Here is a 25,049-nt window from a genome sequence, read left to right on the forward strand (position 1 = left end):
CGGCCATGGGTAACCTCGGTTTAATAAAATGATATCGCATTATCTCCTATTAGTAGTACTCAATTCTGTAGCAAAGCTAGCCTTCTACAAGCAATGTCAAGTCTTCCACAAGTAATTCCAAGTCTTCCATTAACAATATCTAGTCTTCTAAAAACAGTTTTTAGTCATTTATTCTTAATTTTTCACAACCGGTATTAATATGGTGTTTGATGTTGTCACCTTCTTCAAGAACAAATAACGCGTGTACAAAAATATTTGCTAATTGTATCTAGTCATTTGCAAGCAGTATCTAGATTTAGAAAATAGTAAGTAATCTTCTGCAAACAATATTTAGTCTCCCATTAATAGTGTTCAGTCCTATTGCAATATCTGGTCTTCTAGAAACGATGCCTAGTCGTTTGCAATTGGCATCAACGCTTCTATTAACAGTATCTATTCTTTTGGAAGCAATATTTAGTCGTTTACTGTTAGTATCAACGTTCCTGTAAGCAGTATCTTAATGTCAGCAGTATTTAATCTTCTGGCATCTTTTTCAAGCAATCTTTTAAAAACAATAAACAGTTTTTTGCAAATTCATGTCGTATAGATTGTTCAATACAGTATCAATTGTAGCGCCTCAGCCGCAACCGACCTCGGCTTAATAATATGACATAATCCTTTCAGTTCATGTTAAGCTGAGGTTGCTTCTTCATGATAAATAATGACTAATAGGTGAAAAAAATTGTAGTAGACGGTTTTGAATTCCCTAGATATCCGATATAATGGGCAACATCTAGATAATGTGTTTCCTGGAGGATGGTAATCGTCCAACCTCAATCCTCCTGATTTTTTGTTCAATATAGTATCAATTGTAGCGCCTCGGCCATGGGTAACCTCGGTTTAATAAAATGACATCGCATTATCTCCTATTAGTAGTACTCAATTCTGTAGCAAAGGTAGCCTTCTACAAGCAATGTCAAGTCTTCCACAAGCAATTCCAAGTCTTCCATTAACAATATCTAGTCTTCTAAAAACAGTTTTTAGTCATTTATTCTTAATTTTTCGCAACCGATATTAATACGGTGTTTGATGTTGTCACCTTCTTCAAGAACAAATAACGCGTGTACAAAAATGTTTGCTAATTGTATCTAGTCATTTGCAAGCAGTATCTAGATTTAGAAAACAGTAAGTAATCTTCTGCAAGCAATATTTAGTCTCCCATTAATAGTGTTCAGTCCTATTGCAATATCTGGTCTTCTAGAAACGATGCTTAGTCGTTTGCAATTGGTATCAACGCTTCTATTAACAGTATCTATTCTTTTGGAAGCAATATCTAGTCGATTACTGTTAGTATCAACGTTCCTGTAAGCAGTATCTTAATGTCAGCAGTATTTAATCTTCTGGCAGTAATGCCTTATCTTTTTCAAGCAGCCAGTAATCTTTTGAAAACAATAAACAGTTTTTTGCAAATTCATGGAGTATAATATTGTTCAATACAGTATCAATTGTAGCGCCTCAGTCTCAACCAACCTCGGCTTAATAATATGACATAATCCTTTCAGTTCCTGTTAAGCTGAGGTTGCTTCCTCATAACAAATAATAACTAATAGGTAAAACCTAGGCTTAATAAAATGACATCGAATTATCTCCCATTAGTAGTATTCAGTCCATTCGCAAAGGTGGTCTTCTACAAGCAATATCTAGTCTTCCACAATTGGTAGTCTTATGTAGGCGGCATCTAGTCTTCCATCAACAACATCTAAAAAAGTATCCAGTTCTTTCAAAGCAGTATGCAGCTATTTAGCTTCGTAACGATTTTCGAACATAAACTTCTTAGGGTTCTTGGTTGGCGCAGTCGGCGACTAAATTGGTTGCAGTAGTTTTTTACAGTATATAATGTAATTTGTGTTGTATGTCTTCTTCTCAATTTAAGACATCATTACATCGTTTAATGCTTCATGGTGTACTTGATATACATTTTTTCTAAGGAAATGTGTTAGTCTTTTGCCAGCAGTATATAATCTTCTACAAACAGTACTTAGTGTTTTTCCAGAAATACCTAGTCTTTTGCAAGCAATAAGTAATCTTTGATCAACAGTATCTAATATTCTGCTAACAGTACCAAGCCTTCCATTAGCAGTATTTAGTCCTTTGGCAACAAGATTTAGTTCTCTGCAAGCAGTACATAGTCTTGGGTTGTGTTTGGGTTTAGTTGGGTTGGGTTGGGTTGGTTTAGATTAAGTTGGGTTTGGGTTGGATTGGATTTAGAATTTTCTAATATCACAAACGCGCGATAACAAACATCTTATTACATTTTACGCTTGTAGCTGAGTATACATAAAATATAAAAAAGTAATAATTGACTTACTTGAATTTCAACAAAACTAGCAGCTCTAACGGTAACATTTGAAGTTAGGCATAAAATGAGGGCACATTCACCTAAACAAGTACCCGGTCCGAACGATAAAACAGGACTTTCATGATCTTCTTCCGATAAAATGTTAACATTACCAGATTGGATGATAACCATTTTTTCTTTAACAATTTGCTCAGTGTAGATATCCTGCTCCGGCATATAAAATTCGTGCTTAACCATTCCGGAAACGTGCCTCAAGAATTGTTCCGGTTTCGTTTTAAAAACGACCGAGTTTCTAAGCAAAGAAACGCTCGCGAAATGATTTGTGGTCGTAACCAAATCTCCCGGAATATTTAAAAGACTTTCACAACAATTAATCCCCGATTTTTTATTAATCAAAATGTTGAAATACTCTTTAATTTTAAGGATTAATTCCGAAGACGCGTTTATAAACTTTAAATGTTTATTTACCAATTGATATTTTTTAAAGAGCTCGAAATTTCTTCTTTTATTTCGTAATTTTAGAACAGCCACATTGCTTATGTAATAAACCCAAAAAAACATACCCAAAAACATTATTATCGATGATATAATATTTTCTGATGCTGTTGTGGGGAAGATATCTCCAAATCCGCAATTAAAAAATGTTATTGTTGAATAATACAAAGAGATAAAATACCATTTTTCAATATTTTTCGGGTAATAAGTTTGATTTAGAATCGTATTTCTCCAACTTGGCCTATTTGAGTACTCAGAAGATAATAAATACCAGATATTCGCGCAAAAATGTAAACTTATTATCAAATAAATGATGAGTTTTACGCTGAAAATAATCCAGCGTACGTCACAAACGACGTTTTCGATTCTTTTAAAGAAATATAATAATTTATATAATCTTATCAATGTTATAAATCGAAAAATGAGGTACCACATAGTGATTTCTCGTGTTATAACAAGCGTAGCTACCGGTAAAGGTAATGATAAACTCAAATCAAATAAAATCCATTTTATGTTTCGTTCTTCTCCTATTGTATACACTAGAATTGCTGGATTGTATTTCAAAATAAATCCCAAAATAACATCGAAAATGTATATAATATCCATCACGAGTATTCCATAAAAATATCCGTTAAAAATCGTCGATGGTTTAACAAATATATAAGTTAAACTAACCAAAATACTATTTATAATAATCGATAAAATTACAATAATTTCCCACATCATTAGTTGTAGATTTACGTATGTTGTGACCGAACGGATATTTATCAAACTTTTCGGGTTTTGAACCACAACGTAATTCACTTTATTGTGAGTGTTTTGCGTCGGGAGAGAATCACAGTCTTCTTGTTTTATTGATACCCAACTTGTTGGGCTTTTTGATAAATTAAATGCTAAAGGATAAAGTTGCATTTCACTAATTTTACGAAACGCACTTCGTTTACTCATTTTGTATTAAATTTTTCTCGTTAATTTATGCTGAAATGTTCTATTTTGACGTTTTGTCAAAAAATTAACAAGATAACGAATAATTTTTGAATTAATGTACAGTGATACAATAAAGTCTACATACACCCCAGAAAATGATAATATCTCAGCTCATGAAATGTAATTCAATGAATTTTTTAAACGAAGGATATTAGAAGTCTATATTATTTTAATACAAAGTCGAAACAGTTCGACTTGTGCTATGAAGTGAAAGCTACAGCAGTAGATTTAGTCGCTTTTAGTCTCTCAAAACGGCTAAACCCGAATTATTCTAGGTCTTGTGTTAGTTCTAGTGATAGTGCAAAACTAGAACTAACATTAGATTTAGAACTAAAAACATTCGGATTTAGCAGCACGTCTCTCAAGACGGCTAAACCCGAATTATTCTAGTTCTAGGTTTAGTGTTAGTTCTAATTTTAGTTCAATAAAAATATACAACATAATGATATCTTATGCTAACTAGCAGCGCTACTTACCACTGTCTCTAGAACTAACATTAGACCTAGAACTAGAAACATTCGGGCTTAGCCGCACGTCTCTAAAGACGGCTAAACCCGAATTATTATTAGTTCTTGGTATAGTGTTAGTTCTACTTTTAGATTAATAAAAATATACAACAATATAGCGCTGAATTACAGTTAAAACTAGAACTAACACTAGACCTAGAACTAGAAACATTCGCTAAACCCGAAACTTTCTAGTTCTAGGTCTAGTGTTAGTTCTAGTTTTACACTAGCACTATTACTATATAGAAGTAACACTATACCAGAACTAGAATCATTTGGGTTTAGCCACACGTCTCTAAAGACGGCTAAACCCAAATTATTCTAGTTCTAGGTATAGTGTTAGTTCTAGTTTTACACTAGCACTGTTATCTATGTAGAACGTAGAACTAACACTATACCTAGAACTAGAATCATTTGGGTTTAGCTGCACGTCTCTAAAGACGGCTAAACCCGAATGATTCTAGTTCTAGGTATAGTGTTAGTTCTAGTTTTACACTAGCACTGTTATCTATGTAGAACGTAGAACTAACACTATACCTAGAACTAGAATCATTTGGGTTTAGCCGCGTGTCTGTAAAGACGGCTAAACCCGAATGATTCTAGTTCTAGGTCTAATGTTAGTTCTAGTTTTACACTAGCACTATTACTATGTAGAACTAACACTATACCAGAACTAGAATCATTTGGGTTAAGCCACACGTCTCTAAAGACGGCTAAAGCCAAATGATTCTAGTTCTAGGTATAGTGTTAGTTCTAGTTTTACGCTAGCACTGTTATTATGTAGAACTAACACTATACCTAGAACTAGAATCATTTGGGTTTAGCCGCACGTCTCTAAAGACGGCTAAACCTGAATGATTCTAGTTCTAGGTATAGTGTTAGTTCTAGTTTTACACTAGCACTGTTATCTATGTAGAACGTAGAACTAACACTATACCTAGAACTAGAATCATTTGGGTTTAGCCACACGTCTCTAAAGACGGCTAAACCCAAATGATTCTAGTTCTGGTATAGTGTTAGTTCTACATAGTAATAGTGCTAGTGTAAAACTAGAACTAACACTAGACCTAGAAGTAGTTCTAGTTTTACACTAGCACTATTACTATGTAGAACTAACACTATACCAGAACAAGAATCATTTGGGTTTAGCCACACGTCTCTAAAGGCGGCTAAACCCAAATGATTCTAGTTCTAGGTATGGTGTTAGTTCTAGTTTTACACTAGCACTGTTATCTATGTAGAACGTAAAACTAACACTATACCTAGAACTAGAATCATTTGGGTTTAGCCACACGTCTCTAAAGACGGCTAAACCCGAATCATTCTAGTTCTAGGTATAGTGTTAGTTCTAGTTTCACACTAGCACTGTTATCTATATAGAACTAACACTAGACTAAGAACTAGAATCATTTGGGTTTAGCCGCGCGTCTGTAAAGACGACTAAACCCGAATGATTCTAGTTCTAGGTCTAGTGTTAGTTCTAGTTTTACACTAGCACTGTTATCTATGTAGAACGTAGAACTAACACTATACCTAGAACTAGAATCATTTGGGTTAAGCCGCGTGTCTGTAAAGACGGCTAAACCCGAATGATTCTAGTTCTAGGTCTAATGTTAGTTCTAGTTTTACACTAGCACTATTACTATGTAGAACTAACACTATACCAGAACTAGAATCATTAGTAATTTGTGAATCTTTGGATAGGGGCGGTCAGGTAGATGTGGTATACACTGATTTTTCTAAAGCATTCGACATGATTCATCATGACGTCCTCTTGTATAAACTTAGTGCTTTTGGCTTATCTCCTAAGTTTATGAAACTATTTGCCTCTTACCTATCGGGTCGTATAAATTATGTGTACTACAACGGTTATGCGTCTATGGAGTTTACGGCTAGGTCTGGTGTTCCTCAAGGCTCAAATCTAGGCCCCCTACTATTTGTTATCTTCTTGAATGACCTTCTAGACAAATTTTCATCAAGCGTACTAGCTTATGCGGATGATCTGAAACTATTCCGACCTATTTTTGCGGACCGTGATGTTGTCAGTCTTCAGTCGGATTTGGACGTCTTGGTGGAATGGTGTAACCGTTATCAGCTAAAGATTAATGCCAATAAGTGCGGTGCAGTTAGTTTTACACGCAAGCTGTCTCCTCTTCCATCTTCTTATTATATAGAAGGTGTTCGTCTTGAGAAATTATCTACAATCAAGGATCTGAGAGTAACTTTTGACCGCAAATTGTCTTTTGTACCTCACATCGAAAATATTGCATCTTCTGCAGCGAGGATGCTTGGTTTCGTTTTGCGCACCTCGCGTGCTTTTTCTGATATCGGTGTGTACAAGACCCTATTTTCGACCTTTGTATTGTCCAAATTGGAATATGGCTCTGTAATTTGGTCGCCACATTATGTGTGTCATAGACTTATATTGGAGAGAATTCAGAGGAGATTTCTCAAATATTTGTCTCTACGCCTGGACGGATCATACCCGGATCGTGGAATGGATTACGCATCCCTGCTGCGGCGTCACAGTTTTTCTGCACTAGACGTAAGAAGAGATGACCAGTGCATCAAGTTTTTGCAGAAGTTAGTGCAAGGTGAATTGGATTGTGGTTGGTTGTTGTCGCGGATCATTTTCGCGGTGCCTACGCGTGCAACACGTAGTACAAATCAGTTTTATTTGAGGAATTGCAGATCCAATGTTTTAGCCAACTCCCCGGTGCAGAGGATGTGTAAACTAACTAACAATCAATAATAGTGTAAGAGTGTTTATGTGAATTATATTTGTTTTATGGCATGTGTTATTTCTTATTTTCTTTTTCTTGTAATATTGTCCTGTAATTGATCTTTGTTGGGCAATAAAGTGAATTATTATTATTATTATTATTACTAGCACTGTTATCCCATTATTCTACTTCTAGGTCTTGTGTTTGTTCTAGTGATAGTGCTAGTGTAAAACTAGAACTAACACTAGACCTAGAACTAGATACTTTCTAGTTCGAGGTCCAATGTTAATTGTAGTTTTAGTTCAATAAAAATATGCAACATAATGATATCTTATGCTACTTTCCACTGTCTCTAGAACTAACATTACACCTAAAAGTATGTAAGTATGTAAACGGAATATTTTTAGTTCTAGGTCTAGTGCTACAACAGTTTTTGATTGGATTAACAAATGTTCTAGAAACGTGTTTTTCTTAAAAACTATTGCTTTGATCAAAGTTTTGTAAGAGACCAATTGATAGATATTGATCACTTTACACGAAAATACTGCCCGTTTGACAAAATTAGCAATGGTGTAGACAATATTTTTAAAAAAGGACTTTTTATTGCAGATAATGTTTAATTTTAAAAAAACTTTGATCCGCTATATCTCGTTAAGGAGGATTTGTGACCCCATGTATATTAAGACTATTCATGTTAATGTTTCATGTATTATCTACTCTAGAAGTTTGTCAGCGGTTTTTTGAAGCACCCTGTATAGTTTTTTATATAAAATATGGAAATAATATGGGCTGCTTACATGTTTTGTTAAAAAATTTGATTGAATTACATTTTGGGAGCTGAAATATTATCATTTATTTTAAATATTATATTATTGTACTACTGTAACTAATTTGATTGAAATATGATTTTAGATTTTAATTTCAAGATTGCGGTTCTTTTCAGTATTCGTTTATAAATAAAAATCTATTTAATGTAGATTCGTAGAACGTTACTTTACAAGTTACCGTAGTGGAAATTGTGTAATAGTAACAAAAATGTTGAAGGTAAACCTCGACGAGGTCACATCCTCTGAACCCGAGAGAAAAATAGGATTTGCGCTCGGTTCAGTGCGCAAATTAAATGCACTCTCTATATAATTCACAATTTCTAGAGGGCGACCCATTGTGTGGCGGTCTTCCGCTACAGGGACGTAATTATTATCTGTTGTGCCGGGGATTGAATCGACGCGGATCCCGCAGCAATTAAGCGCGCCCCTCGCATTGTTGCCGGGAAAACTATTGAAAAGCGGTTGTATTTTCGACGGCATCTACGTTTTCAATGGGGGCCTCGGTATTCTACTCCGTAGTACCCCTTCTGTTCCATGTAAAGCACGTGCTAATTGTGTGCTCCACAGTTTGGCAAGTTTCGGTACGGAATTAATTAAAGGAGCGGTGTATGGAAGGGGACGTCGCGTTTTACCGAGGGTGGTGTTAACTTGATGGTGTAACAAAATGGTAAATAATCGATGTCATTAAAAAGATTAACCCTGCATTTGAAAATATTTACGGGAAAAGGGGGTGAATTCAATAAGCTAATGCACGGAGACCCACGGTTTCGTGCCCCCTTCATTCGCGGTGTGGTCGGTTTGGAATTTTTATGGTCGATTTGGCCATCGAGAAGCACGCGCCTGCTAATTCTAACGGCAAGGGGTGCCGGGTTTCTTTACGACGTCGTATTTTGACGTCGACGAAAACGGCAAAAGAGGGTTGGTTTACTTAAATTAAGACTAACAAAGAAATATCAAATTCTAAAAAATTTCAAATTTGTTAATTTCACTAAACACGAAACTTTCTAGTTCTAGGTTTAATCTTACTTCTAGTTTTAATTGCTATTCAGTGTTAGATTGTTGTATATTTTTCAATAACTTTTGAACGTATTGCTCGATTTGAATAAAGTTTTTTTTTATTTGAGAGGTCTACTCTGTGCCAATATTTCTGTACTTCCTCATTTTGGTATATCTTCAATTTCAGCAATGGTGAATAACGTTAATGCGTGTTTTCCTCCTACACCTTGAAGCTTGCTGTGACAAACAAAAGATATTAATTTTAAACATAAGGAGCTTGTAGTCTTCTTTGTTCTGATCACTTCTGTTTATTGTTCAAGTTTCTATTGTTGTTAACACCAAAGTTACAAGCTCTAAAACATAACGCAGCTTTTTCGGCAGCGACATCAGAAATTAAAGCAAGTCATAGATGTCGATGAAATGTACTGTAGTGTATTAAATTGTGACAAGTAAATCAATACAAATCAGGGATTAAATCAGGGCTACGTGCAGGCCACTCCATTCTGCTGATATCCAAATCATCCAGGTATTGGGACACTATGCGGGCTGTATGGGAGCGTGCATTATCGTGCATGAACAAGCAGTTGTCACCAATATGTGGGCCGAAGGAAACCACGTGTTCAGCCAAAATTTCATCAATATTCCGAGCCGCGTTTAGATTGCCTTTGATAAAACAAAGCTTCGTACCTGCTTCGAAGTAGATTCATCCTCAAACCATTACAGATCCTCCCTGGTATTGTACTCTTTCAAAGAAGTTGCACTGAGCATTGCGCTCTCCTGCTCTTCTCCAAACTCTTTCCCTACCATCTTGAGAGTACAAGCCGAACCTTGCCTCGTCTGAGAACAGTACGTTTTGCCACTTTGCATTGGTCCACTGAACAGGATCTCGTTCAAATTGTAATCGAGCAACACGATGTTCTCAACCCCGCTTCTCCAAATCTCCTTCTTACTGTGTTCGCGTTTACTCAGTTCGCCCGACGCACTTGCTCTAGACGAGTTCTTATCTCACCTGCTGTGGTATGTCGATTTCGTAACACGGTCTTTACAATATATCGATCATCACGGGGTTGTGTGGTGCGCCTTCTTCCTGACCCAGATCGCATGATTTACCAATTTATTAAATACATTTACATTGTTTTCCTTGATTTTCCATTTATTTTATTTCTCGTCTGCTTGTGCTATTAAATGTGGTGTACCCCAGGGTAGTGTGTTGGGTCCGTATTAATGCCGTCACCCACTGTATTTCTTGTAATTATCATGTGTATGCTGATGATCTCCAAATTTACACTACGACAACTATTGATGATTTTCCGGAAGCAATTGCACGTCTTAATCATGACCTTTCTAATATTTTGGATTGATCCAAACGTTATGGCCTTAAATTAAATACTGCTAAAACTCAAGCAATTGCGTTTGGCAGTCGACCTTTACTGGCAAAGCTGAATGATTTTTCATCCATTCACTTAATGCTTGACGGAGACATTATTCAGCTGTCAGACACGGTTAGAAACCTTGGGGTGGTTATGGATTCTACAATGTCCTGGAAACCTCAAATTCAATCCGTCTGCAGAAAGGTCTATCATTGTTTCCACTCACTGAAGAGTCTCCGTTGCTTCCTTCCTCCCATGATCCGTCGTAATCTTTGTTTTTCCCTGATTTTCCCCCATATTGATTATGCTGACACGGCATATCCTGATCTTTCGGTAACACTACGAAACAAACTGCAAAGACTTCAAAACAACTGCATACGGTATATCTTTGATCTCGAGAGATCTCAACACATAACCCCATACCGTAATTATTTGCAGATATTAAGCTGTCAGAACCGTAGATCCTTTCGTATATTAACTATGTTATATACTGTTCTTCACAATCAAACCCCAAGGTATCTGTATTGCATATTTCAACGCTTGTCGTCGCATGGTTTACCCACTAGATCTCAGTTAGATTCTGTGCTTATGTTCCCGATCCATAGTACCGAGATTTACCATAAATCGTTTGCTGTGCAGGCAGTAACCCTTTGGAATAGTCTGCCTGCTGAGATCCGTAATATTCCTCACCTTGTAACATTTAAAAACCACCTAAAACGTCATTTATTGGCTCTCCAAGTATCTTCCTGAGAACTTTCTTTCTCCCTTTTCTTCTCTTCTTCTACTTTTCTTCTCTTCTCTTCTTTTTTTATTCCAGCAACTATCATTATGCACCGTTTTTAGTGACCATAAGTTTAGCATAGCAGCTTGCCGTTTATTTTTTTCTTATATAACTTAGTATACTGCTGATTGATTGGGTTGTTTGGAAGATATCGCCTACGCGATAAATCGACCCTTTTGCCCGTATTTATGCATTAAGTTAAATGTATACATTTTCTTTAATTTGTATTTTTTTGTTTCTTATTATGGCAATAAATTTATTTATTATTATTTGCAGGTTTTTTCTATAGTTTACATTGCTTTGTGTAATTCATATTAAAAAAATGTAATATTTTGTAAATTTACTAATTTCCTGTAATTTTACTTGGTATTAACTGGATTTCGAAAATTACGTTGTTAATTCATGTATTATTTCATAAGTCAATCTTGTAGTTTAATGTAGTATAATGTATTTTTACATCCATTTTTTACCGTGTAATAGTGATAGTGTAAAATTAAAACTAACACTATACCTAGAACTAGAATCATTCGGGTTTAGCCGTCTTTAGAGATGTGCGGCTAAACCCGAAGGTTTCTAGGTCTAGTGTTAATTCTACTTTTAGTTCAATCTTTCCTTGAGCAAGACAAATTTCCAACGATAGCAGGGCCTTGGCCGCAAGCAACCACTGTGATGACTGCGAATGAGGTTCGGTCGCCTCCACAGTAGTGTTCTGTGTGATTATTAATTAAGAGGCAACAGAATGACGTTTGTCTATGTCCGATATACAATTAACTTTCACTTCGTCTTCAGATAGTGCTAGGTTGTGTATTATTATTGAACTAAACCTAGAACTAACACTAAACGTAGAACTAGAAACATTCGGGTTTAGCCGTACGTCTCTAAACGCGAATGTTTCTAGTTCTAAATCTAGTATTAGTTCTAGTTTTAGACTTTTCGTTATAACAAACACTCCTTTCCTCCTGTTAATCCGTTATATCGAGGTTTTACTGTATTCCAATACCTGATTCTATAACTAGAAGATCTTTTTCTTAGCGAACTTTTTTCACTTTCGTCACTGTTTAGATCTTAATAAAGACGCAAACAAGTATAGTCTCCGATATTTCTGGTGGTTTTTATGACCCTCAGAAACAGTAGTGGCAGTAATTATCACCCGGAAAAAGTACCTGGACATGATTTATGATAGGTCCTCCTAGGGAACTAGGTCCAGGGACGCACTTCTTTTTTATTTTATTTTAAATTCAACAAAATAAAACAGAAATGTAGTAAAGAATATAAATTTACTTATACTTAAATGATTTTACAAAAAAAAGCAAGTATTAATTTATAATATAAAAATTAAAACATATTTTTTATAATTATCTTAGAATTAGTGTGAAAAGATAATAAATTTTATAATAATAATCATAAATTATTTAAGCAAATGTACTTTTTAGATAGATTTAAATAATTGTAGTATTTTCACACAAAGTAATAAAAGTAAGTTTAAATACCCAGCAAGTACGAAATAATCAAAATAACAGAAACCAAAGAGCAATTTTAAACCTTTTTGATAATGACAGCACATTAAGCAGTCGCATAGCTGCTAGACTACTTCAAGCTCAAAATTTACGAGTCTCAAGAAGTACAATTTTACGAACTCTGAAGAAGGACCACAGGAAACCCTATCGTTTTCAACCTGTACAAAATTTAAGACCTGAAGATGGTCCTAAAAGAGTAACTTTCTGTAGGTGGTTTGTACAGTCTGTTGAACGTGACCAAAATTTTTGTAAGAAGATTTTGTGGACAGATGAAGCCACGTTTACAAGAAGGGGTGTCGTAAATTACCATAACTTACATAGTTGGGAGCATGAAAATCCCCATGCAATACGTCCAAAAACCTACCAAACAGAGTTTAGTTTTAATGTGTGGATGGGTGTCATTAATAATAACCTCTGTGGGCCTTATTTTTTGCCACCTCGTTTGAACGCAACGATGTTTTTAAATTTTTTGCAAAACGATTTGGCGGAATGTTTATCGGACGTTCCTCTAGGTGATCTGGAGCAACATTGGCTTCAGATGGATGGGGCACCATCGCATTACAGCGCTAACGTACGTGCATGGTGTAACGCACGTTATGGACATAGACGGATAGGACGACTAGGTCCTGTCAATTATCAAGAGGCAAACCGAGGTCCCGTTGCCTGGTCACCAAGGTCTCCTGATCTTAACGTTTTAGATTTTTTTGTGTGGGGCTATATGAAAAATCTATTTTACGCCGCTCCAATAAACACTCGGGAAGAACTGTTGGGAAAAATAAAAGACGCTGCTAACACTTTAAGGAACAATCCGTTTCAAATATTAGCAGCAGTTAATTCTGTTGTTACAAGATGCCAAAAATGCATTGATAACAATGGCATGCATTTTGAACAATTTTTAAATTAATTGTGTTTATTTTTGTAATGAGTTTTTTTGATAAATTTGTTTCATTTTGATTCTTAATTAGTTTTCTGTTTGTTTTTTAACATTTTTCTCTTGTAATTTCCATTTTTTTAGTATACTATTTAATTTATTATTAAATGTTACTTATCTTTTGAATGATTATTTTAACTTAAATTTAATTAAATTTTTTATTACTTTAATGAGAAAACAAGTCAAGAGATGAAATCGTAAATAATTTGTGTTATTGTGTTAGCCCAAAATCCTGGTAAGTTTACATCTTCCATAGCCAACTTAAAATTTTGTTTTTTATTTGTAGGTAGCGCTTTGCCGCGCAATGTAACATATTTTATTTTTTTACGCAAAAACTATCAATTTTAAGAGAAAAACTAAAGAGACAAAAAAGAACCACTAAAGAATGAGCTGTACAACCCATATTTTTCTATGTTAATATTGCATTGCGTTAAAAAGTTCTTCTAAAAAGAACCAAGGGGGTGGTGAATTTCATCCCCTTAGAGGGCGCTAGGGAAGCTTAAGGTATGCTAGAAAACAAGATGTTAACCAGTAGTAAATACATACCAAATTTCAAATTCTTCGGTTTACTTATAGCCGAAATAAATAATAAAATGTAAATTTTTAGCTCAACTTTGATCGCTCATAGCTCGAAAACAAAAGAGTTGCGACCCTATGTTTATATAAAAAACTTGTGTTATTTTGGCAAGTACTACGTCCTAGTAAAGTTTCCCGATTAAAAACTGAACCACCCTGTATATCTTGGTAGGTATCAACTTTATAAAAAAACATTTTATACAAAAGTTGTTTAATATTTTATTTGCCATAATAAGACAGCATTCAATTGTTCTTATTTCAGAAAACAAATGAGCAACGAATACACTTGAAGTTTTTTAAATGGCAATGTACCCTTTTGTTAGGCTCATTTGACAGAGATTTTTTTTCTCTTTACGATGACGTAAAATTTTAATATCCTTATATCAGAAAATTTTTGAAAAATTGTTTATTGAGAAAATTTAACTAATAACATTAATCTAGATATTTATCTAGATATCCGAGATAGTCAAGTACCTCGAAGAACCTCGAATTATTGGAGATGTACACTAATTTTTCGTTTATTTTGTATGTAAATTTATTTTACAGTAATAATTCGAAGTACTGGACGATCTCGGATATCTAGATTAACATTATTGATTATTTTTATTAATAAACAATTTTTCCATTTTTCTCAAAAATTTTCTGATGTAAGGATACAAAAATTTTACGCCATCGTAAAGAGAAAAGTAATCTCTATCAAATGAGCCTAAAGAAAGAATACATTGCCATTTAAAAAAATTTAATTATTATTCGTTACTCATTTGTTTTCTGAATTAAAAACAATTAAATGCAGTCTTATTATGGCAAATAAAATATTAAACAAGTTTTGTATAAAATGTTTTTTTATAAAGTTGATACCTACCAAGATATATACTATATTCCATACATAATGGGCACTCTGTATATACAAATATAAATGTTTAAATGTAATTACATAAGCGCCATCTAACGAATTCTATTAAAACTAAAATTTCTGTTTGTTTCGTGACAGCTGAATTTAAATGATAAACGAACTTGTGATGTTTTAAATAAAATGATTTTGCTTTTGACCGAAATCATAAATATGTCGTTTCGGGAAGTGGTAAAGGTCTTTTGTTCCCCTCCTCAGTGACTAGTAAACGCGATGGCAGGTAATAAAACATGGGTTCTAGGGTGACCGCTACATGACCGGCTCAGCTGATAAGTGGCCCCGATAAGAGGCCGCCGATAAGCATGCAAAGGGCCCTCGAACCGCGCCCATCGATCCTACCCAAGGACCTTTCTTTTGTATGGGGGGCGAATTCGTATAACCCTTTTGCAATTTGCTTACGAGAGCTACCCGCGACACTATCAGATGAGGATTTTGAAAAAAAAAAATTAATGGCTTTATTCCGTTCACATTTTTTTTTTTATTTAAATTTTTTTTTAGGTGAAAAATCAGAATTTATCACATTGAGATGAAGAAGCAGGGTGAGGGAAAAAAACGGTGTTGGGGGCACTTTGTTTATATAAAAGTCGGCTTGAACTTGTTCCGAGTCTCGTAACATAATTCATAAAGCCTGGGCCGGAAGTTTTTAAATAAAGAAGCGGAAACAAGACATTTGTTTCCCCCGCGCTCGTTTAAGGAGTTATCTATTCAACCGAATTTATGGATTACAACTTGTTACTCTCGCGTTTCTCCTTATCATCATTTTTTTTTCTTTTCTTTACGATTTTTTTTATAAATAAGCGCGATTACAATTTGACGCCTAACGTTTTTTGAAAAGCTGCCGAATCTAATCTGTTTCCGATAATGTTATCAAGTTCTTTCGACGCCCCGAGCTAAATCTTCGGGGATTTACTCTCAACAGAAGGTAAATTTCCTTTAGTCATCATTCTGTTTAGAGCGGTCGTGAGAATTTACCCCCAGAGGCTTTTTATCCCATCGTACTCTTTATTCGTTTCTTTTTTCTTTTTTTTTGGTTCGCTTTAATTGAGATTTCGTTAACAAGAAGTTAACGATCATCAATTTCATTATAAAAAATAAAAATAAGAGTCTAAATCGATCTTTGTAATCTTATCGGTTTTTTTTCTTTTTGTTAGAACCAGTGTAAAATGCTTTGGGATCTTTTGTCACGATCCCAAGGCGCTTACCCTAAAACGTCGTAAATTAATTAGATCTACGACACGAACGTAGGTCCAACAAAAGTCTATTACCGAACCTTCCGCCAAAATAGAATTGGATATACACGAGTTACTCACGCACCAAGTTACTCACACAGTTTGGTTTCATTAGGAATAGGAGGTTAATTTTCGCGGGTGAATTGGTATTATAGTTAATAAAGTTAAATGTATACAGTGGATATTAGAGAATTATAGGAATTTATGATGAAATTTATATTAATTAGAAATGATTGTAGTCATATTACTAAAGATATTAGACCTTTAAAAGGAAAATATTTAAAAAAGAAACCTGTTTGGCAACTAGAATTGCTGGTACATAAAAGCACAGGAGAGAAACCACTGATTGTAGACTAAAACAAAAATATATAAGGCATGCGTGAAGCTGATGACGGCATATACGGGAGAAACAAGGGCACAGATGACAGAAACAAAGCAGTATTATTCAAAATGAGTGTGATATCATCGATGTAGTGAGATGAGTGAGAGAGGATGGATCACAACAAAGTGATCAAGACCGCTAGAAATGGAAAATCACTATCAAGGCGACCACCAAGACGCTACTTATGCTAAGATGAGCTTATGAATTATACAATCGCAGTTCAAGCAGTTTTGAACACAGCTACTGCCTAGCAACATGTTTGGTATGGATAGACTCTTTTTTGAAACTTAGGCATTCCCGCCGAGTTAGCCAATGAATTCTGCCCTCAAAAAGTATAACTGAAATTATCTTATATACAGGGTGTCTCAGCTAGACCGGTCATTAGACGTTGCCATGGCACACTAGGTTAATATCGATATGATATGTGAGCATTTTTCAAAAAACCCTAATTATTTCTCAAACTATTAATGTTAGGCATAGGACATATAGAGTATAAAAGATGTAAAATGAGACGCCGAAGACGACTAACAAGGGAAGTATCAGAACTGTCCCTCACCGATTTTGTTGAAATTTGGTACAGCGATAGTATGGGCAAAAATAAGGTTTACGTATTTTTTTATACGTGCTAATAAAGCCCCTGGGGCGAGTTATAAGGGTTGGAAATCGGGGCGAAATATATATATTCACTTATAGGCTGAAAACGAAAATAGCTATCGAAATGTGGTAAATGTAAACTGATATTCATTTTCAAAGAGCTTTCCATTGATATATCTGAGGGCCAGATATCTGAGGGCCTGAAAGGCCATATCTGGCCTTTTCATGTTACTCCTCGTCAGTTACTGTACGACTTCCTTTTTTATATGCCCACTCGACGAACAAACGCATATCGTAACTCACCTATTCTGAGGATGGAAAGAACCACGGATCGGGTGAGTTGCGATCATTTTTCGAGTAACCCAGGAAATATTAAGTTTGCGGTCCGCGAGGCTGTGAAGACTGCGCACATCATGTGTAATTTAAATATTTAATAATGCTAATTTAAGATAATAACTTATTTGTAATCACATTAAATATTACTTTAAGGTTTTCGTATATAATAATTATGTGGAGCAACTTTATTGGGTTTGTCCTGTTGTTGCTCCCCGATATCAATAAATAAATAATATGATTTTCGATCGAGAACTGGGGAGCGTCCAGACTGAAGATCTTTGTCTTTTGAAAATTCATCATTACACCCACTTCTGCTGATATTTTATGGAGCTGCTCCAGGATATCCTTTAACGCCGCTGGGTCGCTGCTTATCAGTATGATGATGTCCGCGAATAACAAATGATTTAGGTAGGTGTAGTCGATGTTGATCCCTTTCTTCTCCTAAGATAGATTTCTTGAATGCCAAGGTGAATAGTTTGGGTGAACACCTGTCTCAACCGGGATCTTCTTTGTCAGCATGTCCTCAAGCAATTTAACACGTAGTGTTGACTTGGTGTAAATATGTTGGACAAGGTTAGAGCATGGTGAATCGATTCTCAGAACTTGATTGCACCTTCGTCTGGATGGTTGTCTAATATTCGCGTTGCCTTTGCTCTAGTTTTGCAGAAGTTGGATATGTATAACTCTTTACCAGTTTGCTAACTCTTTAGGTTAGTGTTGATACTGATTTTTCTCTTGCCAGCCTGTGGTCGCCAGTATTAAATCGCACGAAGATATTGACATTCATGCAAATCACTTTGCTATTAGCGAGGATGTAGTCGATGTCATATTTCACCTTCGCATTTCGCATTTACAGTTCCTTTCGAGTGATTTCTTGAAGTGAGTGTTCATTTAGAATATACATTTTATGCCGTACTTGTTCCGTTGGAATCTCGGAAACATGGTGGGATTTCATCGATTGTATGTTCTTACACTATATCCGTTTTGACAATTTTCCAGAACTTTTTCAAACACGTCCCGAATAGGAGCGACACGAGAAACCAAGTTCTCTATTTATGATCTTAAGAACGCAACCAACATCAAAATCATTGGCTAGGTATTAATGGATCACGATTACATAAGGCAACACTGATATTTTAAAACATCGAAAATAACTTACTTGGAAAATCAAAACGATTAAACTAATATCAAGCTAGGTACATCATAATATTGAAGAGAAATTAACGTTGGCACAAAAATTGCGGTTGAAATACCGTAACATAAAAGGAAGCGTAGCTGGTTGGTTGCATAACTATTACATTTAATCATATTTCTTATATATTTAAATCTGTTTTGAAATTTATCATTTCATTGTAATTGACTTTTTCTTACAATATTCGTATTCCTTCAAGTTCTGGCACATAATTTATCGAAACCAGTCGAGTTTGATTTTGAAAAGAATTGAGAAAAAATAAAATGACTTAAAACGTCCCCTGTTGCTTCATATTTTGTTGGAAAATCTGGTTTACATATATCTGAGGGCTTCAGGGGGTAAACTACCCCTAGTTTTTTGGAATATTTTAAAAACTACCCTGTCGATTTTGTCGATATTATGTGTCCTTATAGTACGTTTAAAAATATTAATGACGTGTTTTTTCTTATTTGCCTCTGACCATCCTCTGCAAAATTACGGGGTATGATAGATAACCCATTTCCTTAAGAATAATGTGATAAACTTTTACAGTTTTGAACAATATTTTGAAGAAAACCATAAATTAGTTGTAAATTAAGATTTACGCAGTAAAATAAACCCTATACGACATTAAGGGGTGCTGGGGTTGGTACCCCTAACCACCCCAAAAATTAATTTTTTTTGCGAAAATTGTTTGTCGATTTTGGTTCAATTTCCTACTATGATTTTTTTATACGTTAGGTAGTACTACTGTAAGAACTTACAAGGGTTAGAAGTTTGGGGTAGAAAATATATTTTCGCTAATAACTTTCATACTCCTACAGAAAAAGCTTCTTTTTTATCCTTATTCTATTTAAATAACACAAAAGTTAGGATAATTATATAAATATTTATTAATAATGAGTTAAAAAGTAACTGACAAAAGAATGGTTGACTATCACAAATTGTATTCTACGTTATTAATTTAATTTCTTTTTTTTTTTACTTTTTTTATTCAATATATTGTTGGCAATAATGAAAATCATGGAAAAACTGTTTTAAACACAACGATTGTTATAACTTGTGCATGGTGTAGCACAAGTTATAACAACTATATCTTCACAGATATCGCACGTAGGTTTTTCATTGAAAAAGCAAATCACCACGGGATTTTCAAACTGTTCTAGTCTCTCCTCTGTATATCCAGTCGATTGCAATTTTAAAATATTATCTCGCTGATGCAAATTGACATCGTACTGGTAGAGAATAACTTGATCAGAAAATCTTCTAATGAAATTTTTCCATATTCTAAAGCCAAATACATCCAGGGGTTGAATTTGACCTGTTGTCCCTGCAGGTATAGACAAATATTTAAACTTAACATCCGATGGAGTTACTTCACTAATAATTTCAGGGTAGTGGTCACTCCAAGAATCCAGTAATAGTAATGATTTGGGTTCGGTGTTTGGGAAATAGACATTTTGTAGCCAATTTTTCATATGAGCAGAAGTCAGTTTACCAGACTTTGATGCCAAAACGAATATGTTATCTGCTTTGAACATTGTATTTATTAGCCTCAGATTTAACACAACTGATAGAAACAATGATTAAAATAAATTAAATAAAAATAAATTAAAAAAAAAACTAAACCAACAATGTAGAATACAATTTGTGATACTTAAGCATTTTTTTCAGTTGCTTTTTAACTCATTATTAATATATATTATATAACTTTTGTGTTATTTAAATAGAATAAGGATAAAAAAGCTTTTTCTGTAGGAGTATGAAAGTTATTAGCGAAAGTATATTTTCTACCCCAAACTTCTAACCCTTGTAAGTTTTTACAATAGTACTACCTAACGTATAAAAAAATCATCGTGGTAAATTGCACCAAAATCGACAAACAATTTTCGCAAAAAAATTTAATTTTTGGGGTGGTTAGGGGTACCAACCCCAGCCACCCCTTAATGTCGTATAGGGTTTATTTTACTGCGTAAATCTTAATTTACAACTAATTTATGGTTTTCTTCAAAATATTGTACAAAAGTGTAACAGTTTATCACATTATTCTTAAGGAAAGGGGTTATCTATCATACCCCGTAATTTTGTAGGGGATGGTCAGAGGCAAATAAGAAAAAACACGTCATTAATATTTTTAAACGTACTATAAGGACACATAATATCGCCAAAATCGACAGGGTAGTTTTTAAAATATTCCAAAAAACTAGGGGTAGTTTACCCCCTAAAGCCCTCAGATATATGTGTGATATATCAATGGAAAGCTCTTTGAAAATGAATATCAGTTTACATTTACCACATTTCGATAGCTATTTTCGTTTTCAGCCTATAAGCGAATATATATATTTCGCCCCGATTTCCAACCCTTATAACTCGCCCCAGGGGCTTTATTAGCACGTATAAAGAAATACGTAAACCTTATTTTTGGCCATACTATCGTTGTACCAAATTTCAACAAAATCGGTGAGGGACAGTTCTGATACTTCCCTTGTAAGTAATAAAATATGGGGGGTGCCATTTAAAAAAATGAAATTATGGTGGTTCCAAATTTCGAAAAGTTAACGTGTCATAGTAAAGTGACCAAACGATCTAGACAGCCGTTCTTGGCACCAAAATATACTCCATCATGTTGTTTAAGCATGTTCTGAATCCTAAATTGATATCTCAAAAATCGAGTGTTCTAAGATTTTTTGAACAAATGTCCGCTGGAGCAGATTTTTCTAGAAAAAATCGAATAACTCGAGAACGGCCGAATCAAATTGCAAAAAGTAAAGTTATTTATAAACCTTCAAAACAGACAAATCCAAATATGTAAAAATATACAGGGTGTTCCATTTAAAAAAATAAAGTAGGTGGCGACTTCCGGTGTAACCGGAAGTGCTAGAAATTTGAAAATATTTTAGACGAAGAATTGATAATACTTAAGTCTGAATTCTCAATTTTTTATTTTGGCCAGAACCACAGAAACGTCTAATGACCGGTCTCGCTGAGACACCCTGTATAACATCTTCTTAGCCAAGACGTACCTTCCTATTCACAGGGAAAACATTTTAATAAAACTGCTTAAAAGCTATGTACTTATTATTAAATGTAAAAATCATCTTAAATATATTCAATTTAAGTTTCTAAATATATTCTAAGAAAAGCTGTGGTACAATGGTAGAACATGCTGCTGTTAATGTTGAGTGGAACGATGCTGAATAAAAATAAAGAGATAAAAACAACGCGGTCGAAAGAACGTCTCTATAATTGAAAACACAAACGCAATTGCCGGGATGCTATAACCCCAAGCTATGCGCAATACTTTGCCTGTATAAAGTGGCTGTATAACCGGTGGTTATTTTTGCTTTATAATCGTCAGCCTAGCTCGTCGATTATTCATGTGAAACGGTCGTAGTGCGGCTTTTAATGCAGAAAACTGGCTGCGTCCGACGGGATTTAATTATTAAACCGAACGTTCCGCGAATTCAATTCCCAATTTCTCCGAATTCCACCCGTCTCTATTCTAGAATTCAATTCTATTATATCCGTCTTTAAGTAACGGCTTTGTACTGTTTCATTCAAACTTGTCGGAATAAACAAATATTTCCGGGAACAACGTAACTCAATAAACAATTACTTATCGCGTATAGGTAATTCAAATTTCGTGACGTGATCTAAAAGATACGATGGAAGAGATTTTTTTCTAAAGAGGCGTCGGTGACTCACATCGGTAGTGGGTCATTAACATAAATTTCCATAGTTAATCTCCGACGTACGCTTTGTCGCCGAACGGTTTTTCATGTGCGCGGGTCCCAGGCCAGCAACGTTTTATTTCAGCACGCGACGGTTGCCAACATTGTAAAATCGGATCGCCAACGCGACATTAGGGGTAAGTGGCGGATCGCGTGATGACCGAGAGGCCTGAAATTCTCGATTTGGACGTACTCGGTCATTCCCTCTCTCTCAATCTATCTTCTTCTATCACCACCCCCCCTAAACCTCTTTGCCGCGTAATGCTACCAGCTCACTCTAAACCTGCTAAAGCATGAAGCCCTCAAACCACCCCATTGTCCATTAATGACTGCATCAGACAATTGTGGACACTAAATGTAACATGCGTATTGAAGTACTTTATAACTTCGATAAAACGGATTAATACGGGGAAGGGAGTTTCCGTTATAACCAAAAGTTCAATATAAATATACAATAATCTAACGCTGAATAACAATTAAAACTAGAAAGTTTCGGGTTTAGCCGTGCGTCTTCAGACAGTGGTTCGCGGACAGGTCTTTTTTTTATTATTAAGTTTTTTGGGTCCTATGCCCATTAGTCACAGAATAAATTCAACAAATTCTCAACTCACTGTAGTCTAATGTTTAATGGATTGTATTAATCAAAGAGGAACAGGATTAGAATCTAATTCCAGTGCTTGCGAGGAATCGTCCGATAATATAATAAATATCTTTTCTATTTAAATTTAGCAACTCAATATTGCATGTCGGTAGTCGCACGCCACTATCTAGAAGATTTTGCAAAAAACTCTCTCTTTGGCTATGGTATCTATTGCAGTTAAATAACAGGTAGTTGATGTCACCTACCTCATTACCACATGAACATCCAGGAGAGTCTACAATACCCAGTCTATAAAGCCAAATTTCAACTTCGCAATAGAGGTGTATAGAAATCTGGTCACTCGTCCATTCTTGAACCAAAAATCTTCAAATATATGCGGGTGGATTCGTGCATATTGGGTTGGTCCTCCAACAGTTGACCCAATATTTGGCCCACTCAGCTTCTAACACCTCTTGTCTCACCATGGTAATTAGATCTTCCACATATATTCTGCCCATATTCTGTATACCACTCACTACCGCATCCTTCGCTGGATGATCCACTATTTCGTTTACATGACCTTTAATCCAACAAAATTGAATTCTAAGTTTCGTCAAAACTTTCTGCACGAAAGAATGTTGGCTTGTATAATGTTTATACCGTGATAGGGCTTCCAACACACTCTTAGAGTCACTCATGATGTACACGTTTCCAATTTGGTTTTGTTTTACGTATTCCAATGCTTGCAAAATCGCCACCGCTTCTGCTGAAAATACAGAATAGAGACAGATAGAGATTTTACAGATATTTACTTTTTAATACATAATGTATAATGCAAGTAGTGTATTTTTGTTTGCTGATCGAATAATTGGATTATACATTTGTTGATTTATTATTTTTCTTGTTAAGTATGATTTTGCAAAATTAATGTCCGTGTAACCAGAAAAACCTTTTTTCCCTAGTTTAAACATAAAACACATCTAGAACAATTTGAATCAGCAAAGTTTGAGTTATTTTAGATTGTTCTATGTGTTTTAATTCTTATTGTGTAATTTAAAACCGCTGACGCAAGAATTATTGAGTGAAACTTCCAAAAATTTTAATTTTCAAAGAGTAAAATGTCCTTTATAGAGTTGTTCTAGTGAAAATAGCAGCTGTTCCAGATTGCTTTAGGTATTACATTACATTACATTACATAGAATACATATCGGGTAGGCGGACCAACCAACCTTGCACCGCGACCCTAAGGATCTATTGTACCCCGATAGATATCGTTATCAAATTTCACCGTGCAGTCCAATGCTTCTTTTGAGGAGATAAACTGCGACCCAAAAATCGAGAATCTGATACGGTTAACGGCAGGGCAGTGGCATAAAACATGCTCAACCGTCTCTGCTTCCTCCGCACATAGTCGGCATTCAACATCGTCGGCTAAACCCAACAAGTTGAGGTGTGCTTTTAATCGGCAGTGCCCAGTAAAAACACCCATTAGAACTTTTATGCTACTACGGGCAAGTCCTAAAATATTCCCGAGTTTGACAGTGGCGATGTTAATAAACACCTTAGCATGTCTCATTCCAGGAGAACTGGTCCACAGTAGGCGAAGTCTCTCTTCAGCCCACAGTCCAATCCTATATTTGGCCATCGCAAATGATACACCAACTGCTGGTTCCGGTCCCACAAACGTTTCAGCGCTGCCATCTCGTGCTAGCTTATCTGCCGCTTCATTGCCAGCAACACCAGAGTGACCCGGGTCCCAAATCAGAGAGACTCTGTTATCACAACTCAGTGTGTTTAATGTTCTCTTACAATCATTAACCAGAGCCGACACCGTTTTCACGGCTTGCAGCGCTTGGAGAGCGGCTTGACTGTCTGAGAAGATTCGTACTGTCATGTTCTTCACCCCTCTTTCAAGAAGGATTTTAGCACCCATGTCAATAGCAAATACTTCCGCCTGGAATACAGTACAGTACGTACCCAGGCTGTAGGCTTGCTTAATTCGAGGTGTCTGGCAGTATACTCCTGCTCCTACCCCTTCAGGCGTTTTTGATCCATCTGTGTACAAGCAA

The 25,049-nt window shown here is 35.3% G+C and overlaps 1 protein-coding gene across 3 annotated transcripts in view; it reads right to left on the reverse strand.

Annotated features, from left to right (window-relative positions):
- The window catches only part of LOC111424054 (uncharacterized), a 41,072-nt gene extending 17,335 nt beyond the window's left edge, over positions 1-23,737 (reverse strand). For 2 of the 3 annotated variants that reach the window (XM_071194714.1, XM_071194716.1), the window contains exon 1: positions 2,348-3,820. In XM_071194714.1, the coding sequence (XP_071050815.1) occupies positions 2,348-3,781 (1,434 nt within the window). In that variant the 5' untranslated portion in view covers positions 3,782-3,820. Of the gene's footprint in view, positions 1-2,347; positions 3,821-23,246 lie in introns of those variants that run through there. The other variant, XM_071194717.1, reaches the window with a different exon arrangement.
- Between the last annotated feature and the right edge of the window lie 1,312 nt (positions 23,738-25,049).

Source organism: Onthophagus taurus, chromosome 3 (genome assembly GCF_036711975.1).
Source record: "Onthophagus taurus isolate NC chromosome 3, IU_Otau_3.0, whole genome shotgun sequence".
Taxonomy (NCBI): domain Eukaryota; kingdom Metazoa; phylum Arthropoda; class Insecta; order Coleoptera; family Scarabaeidae; genus Onthophagus; species Onthophagus taurus.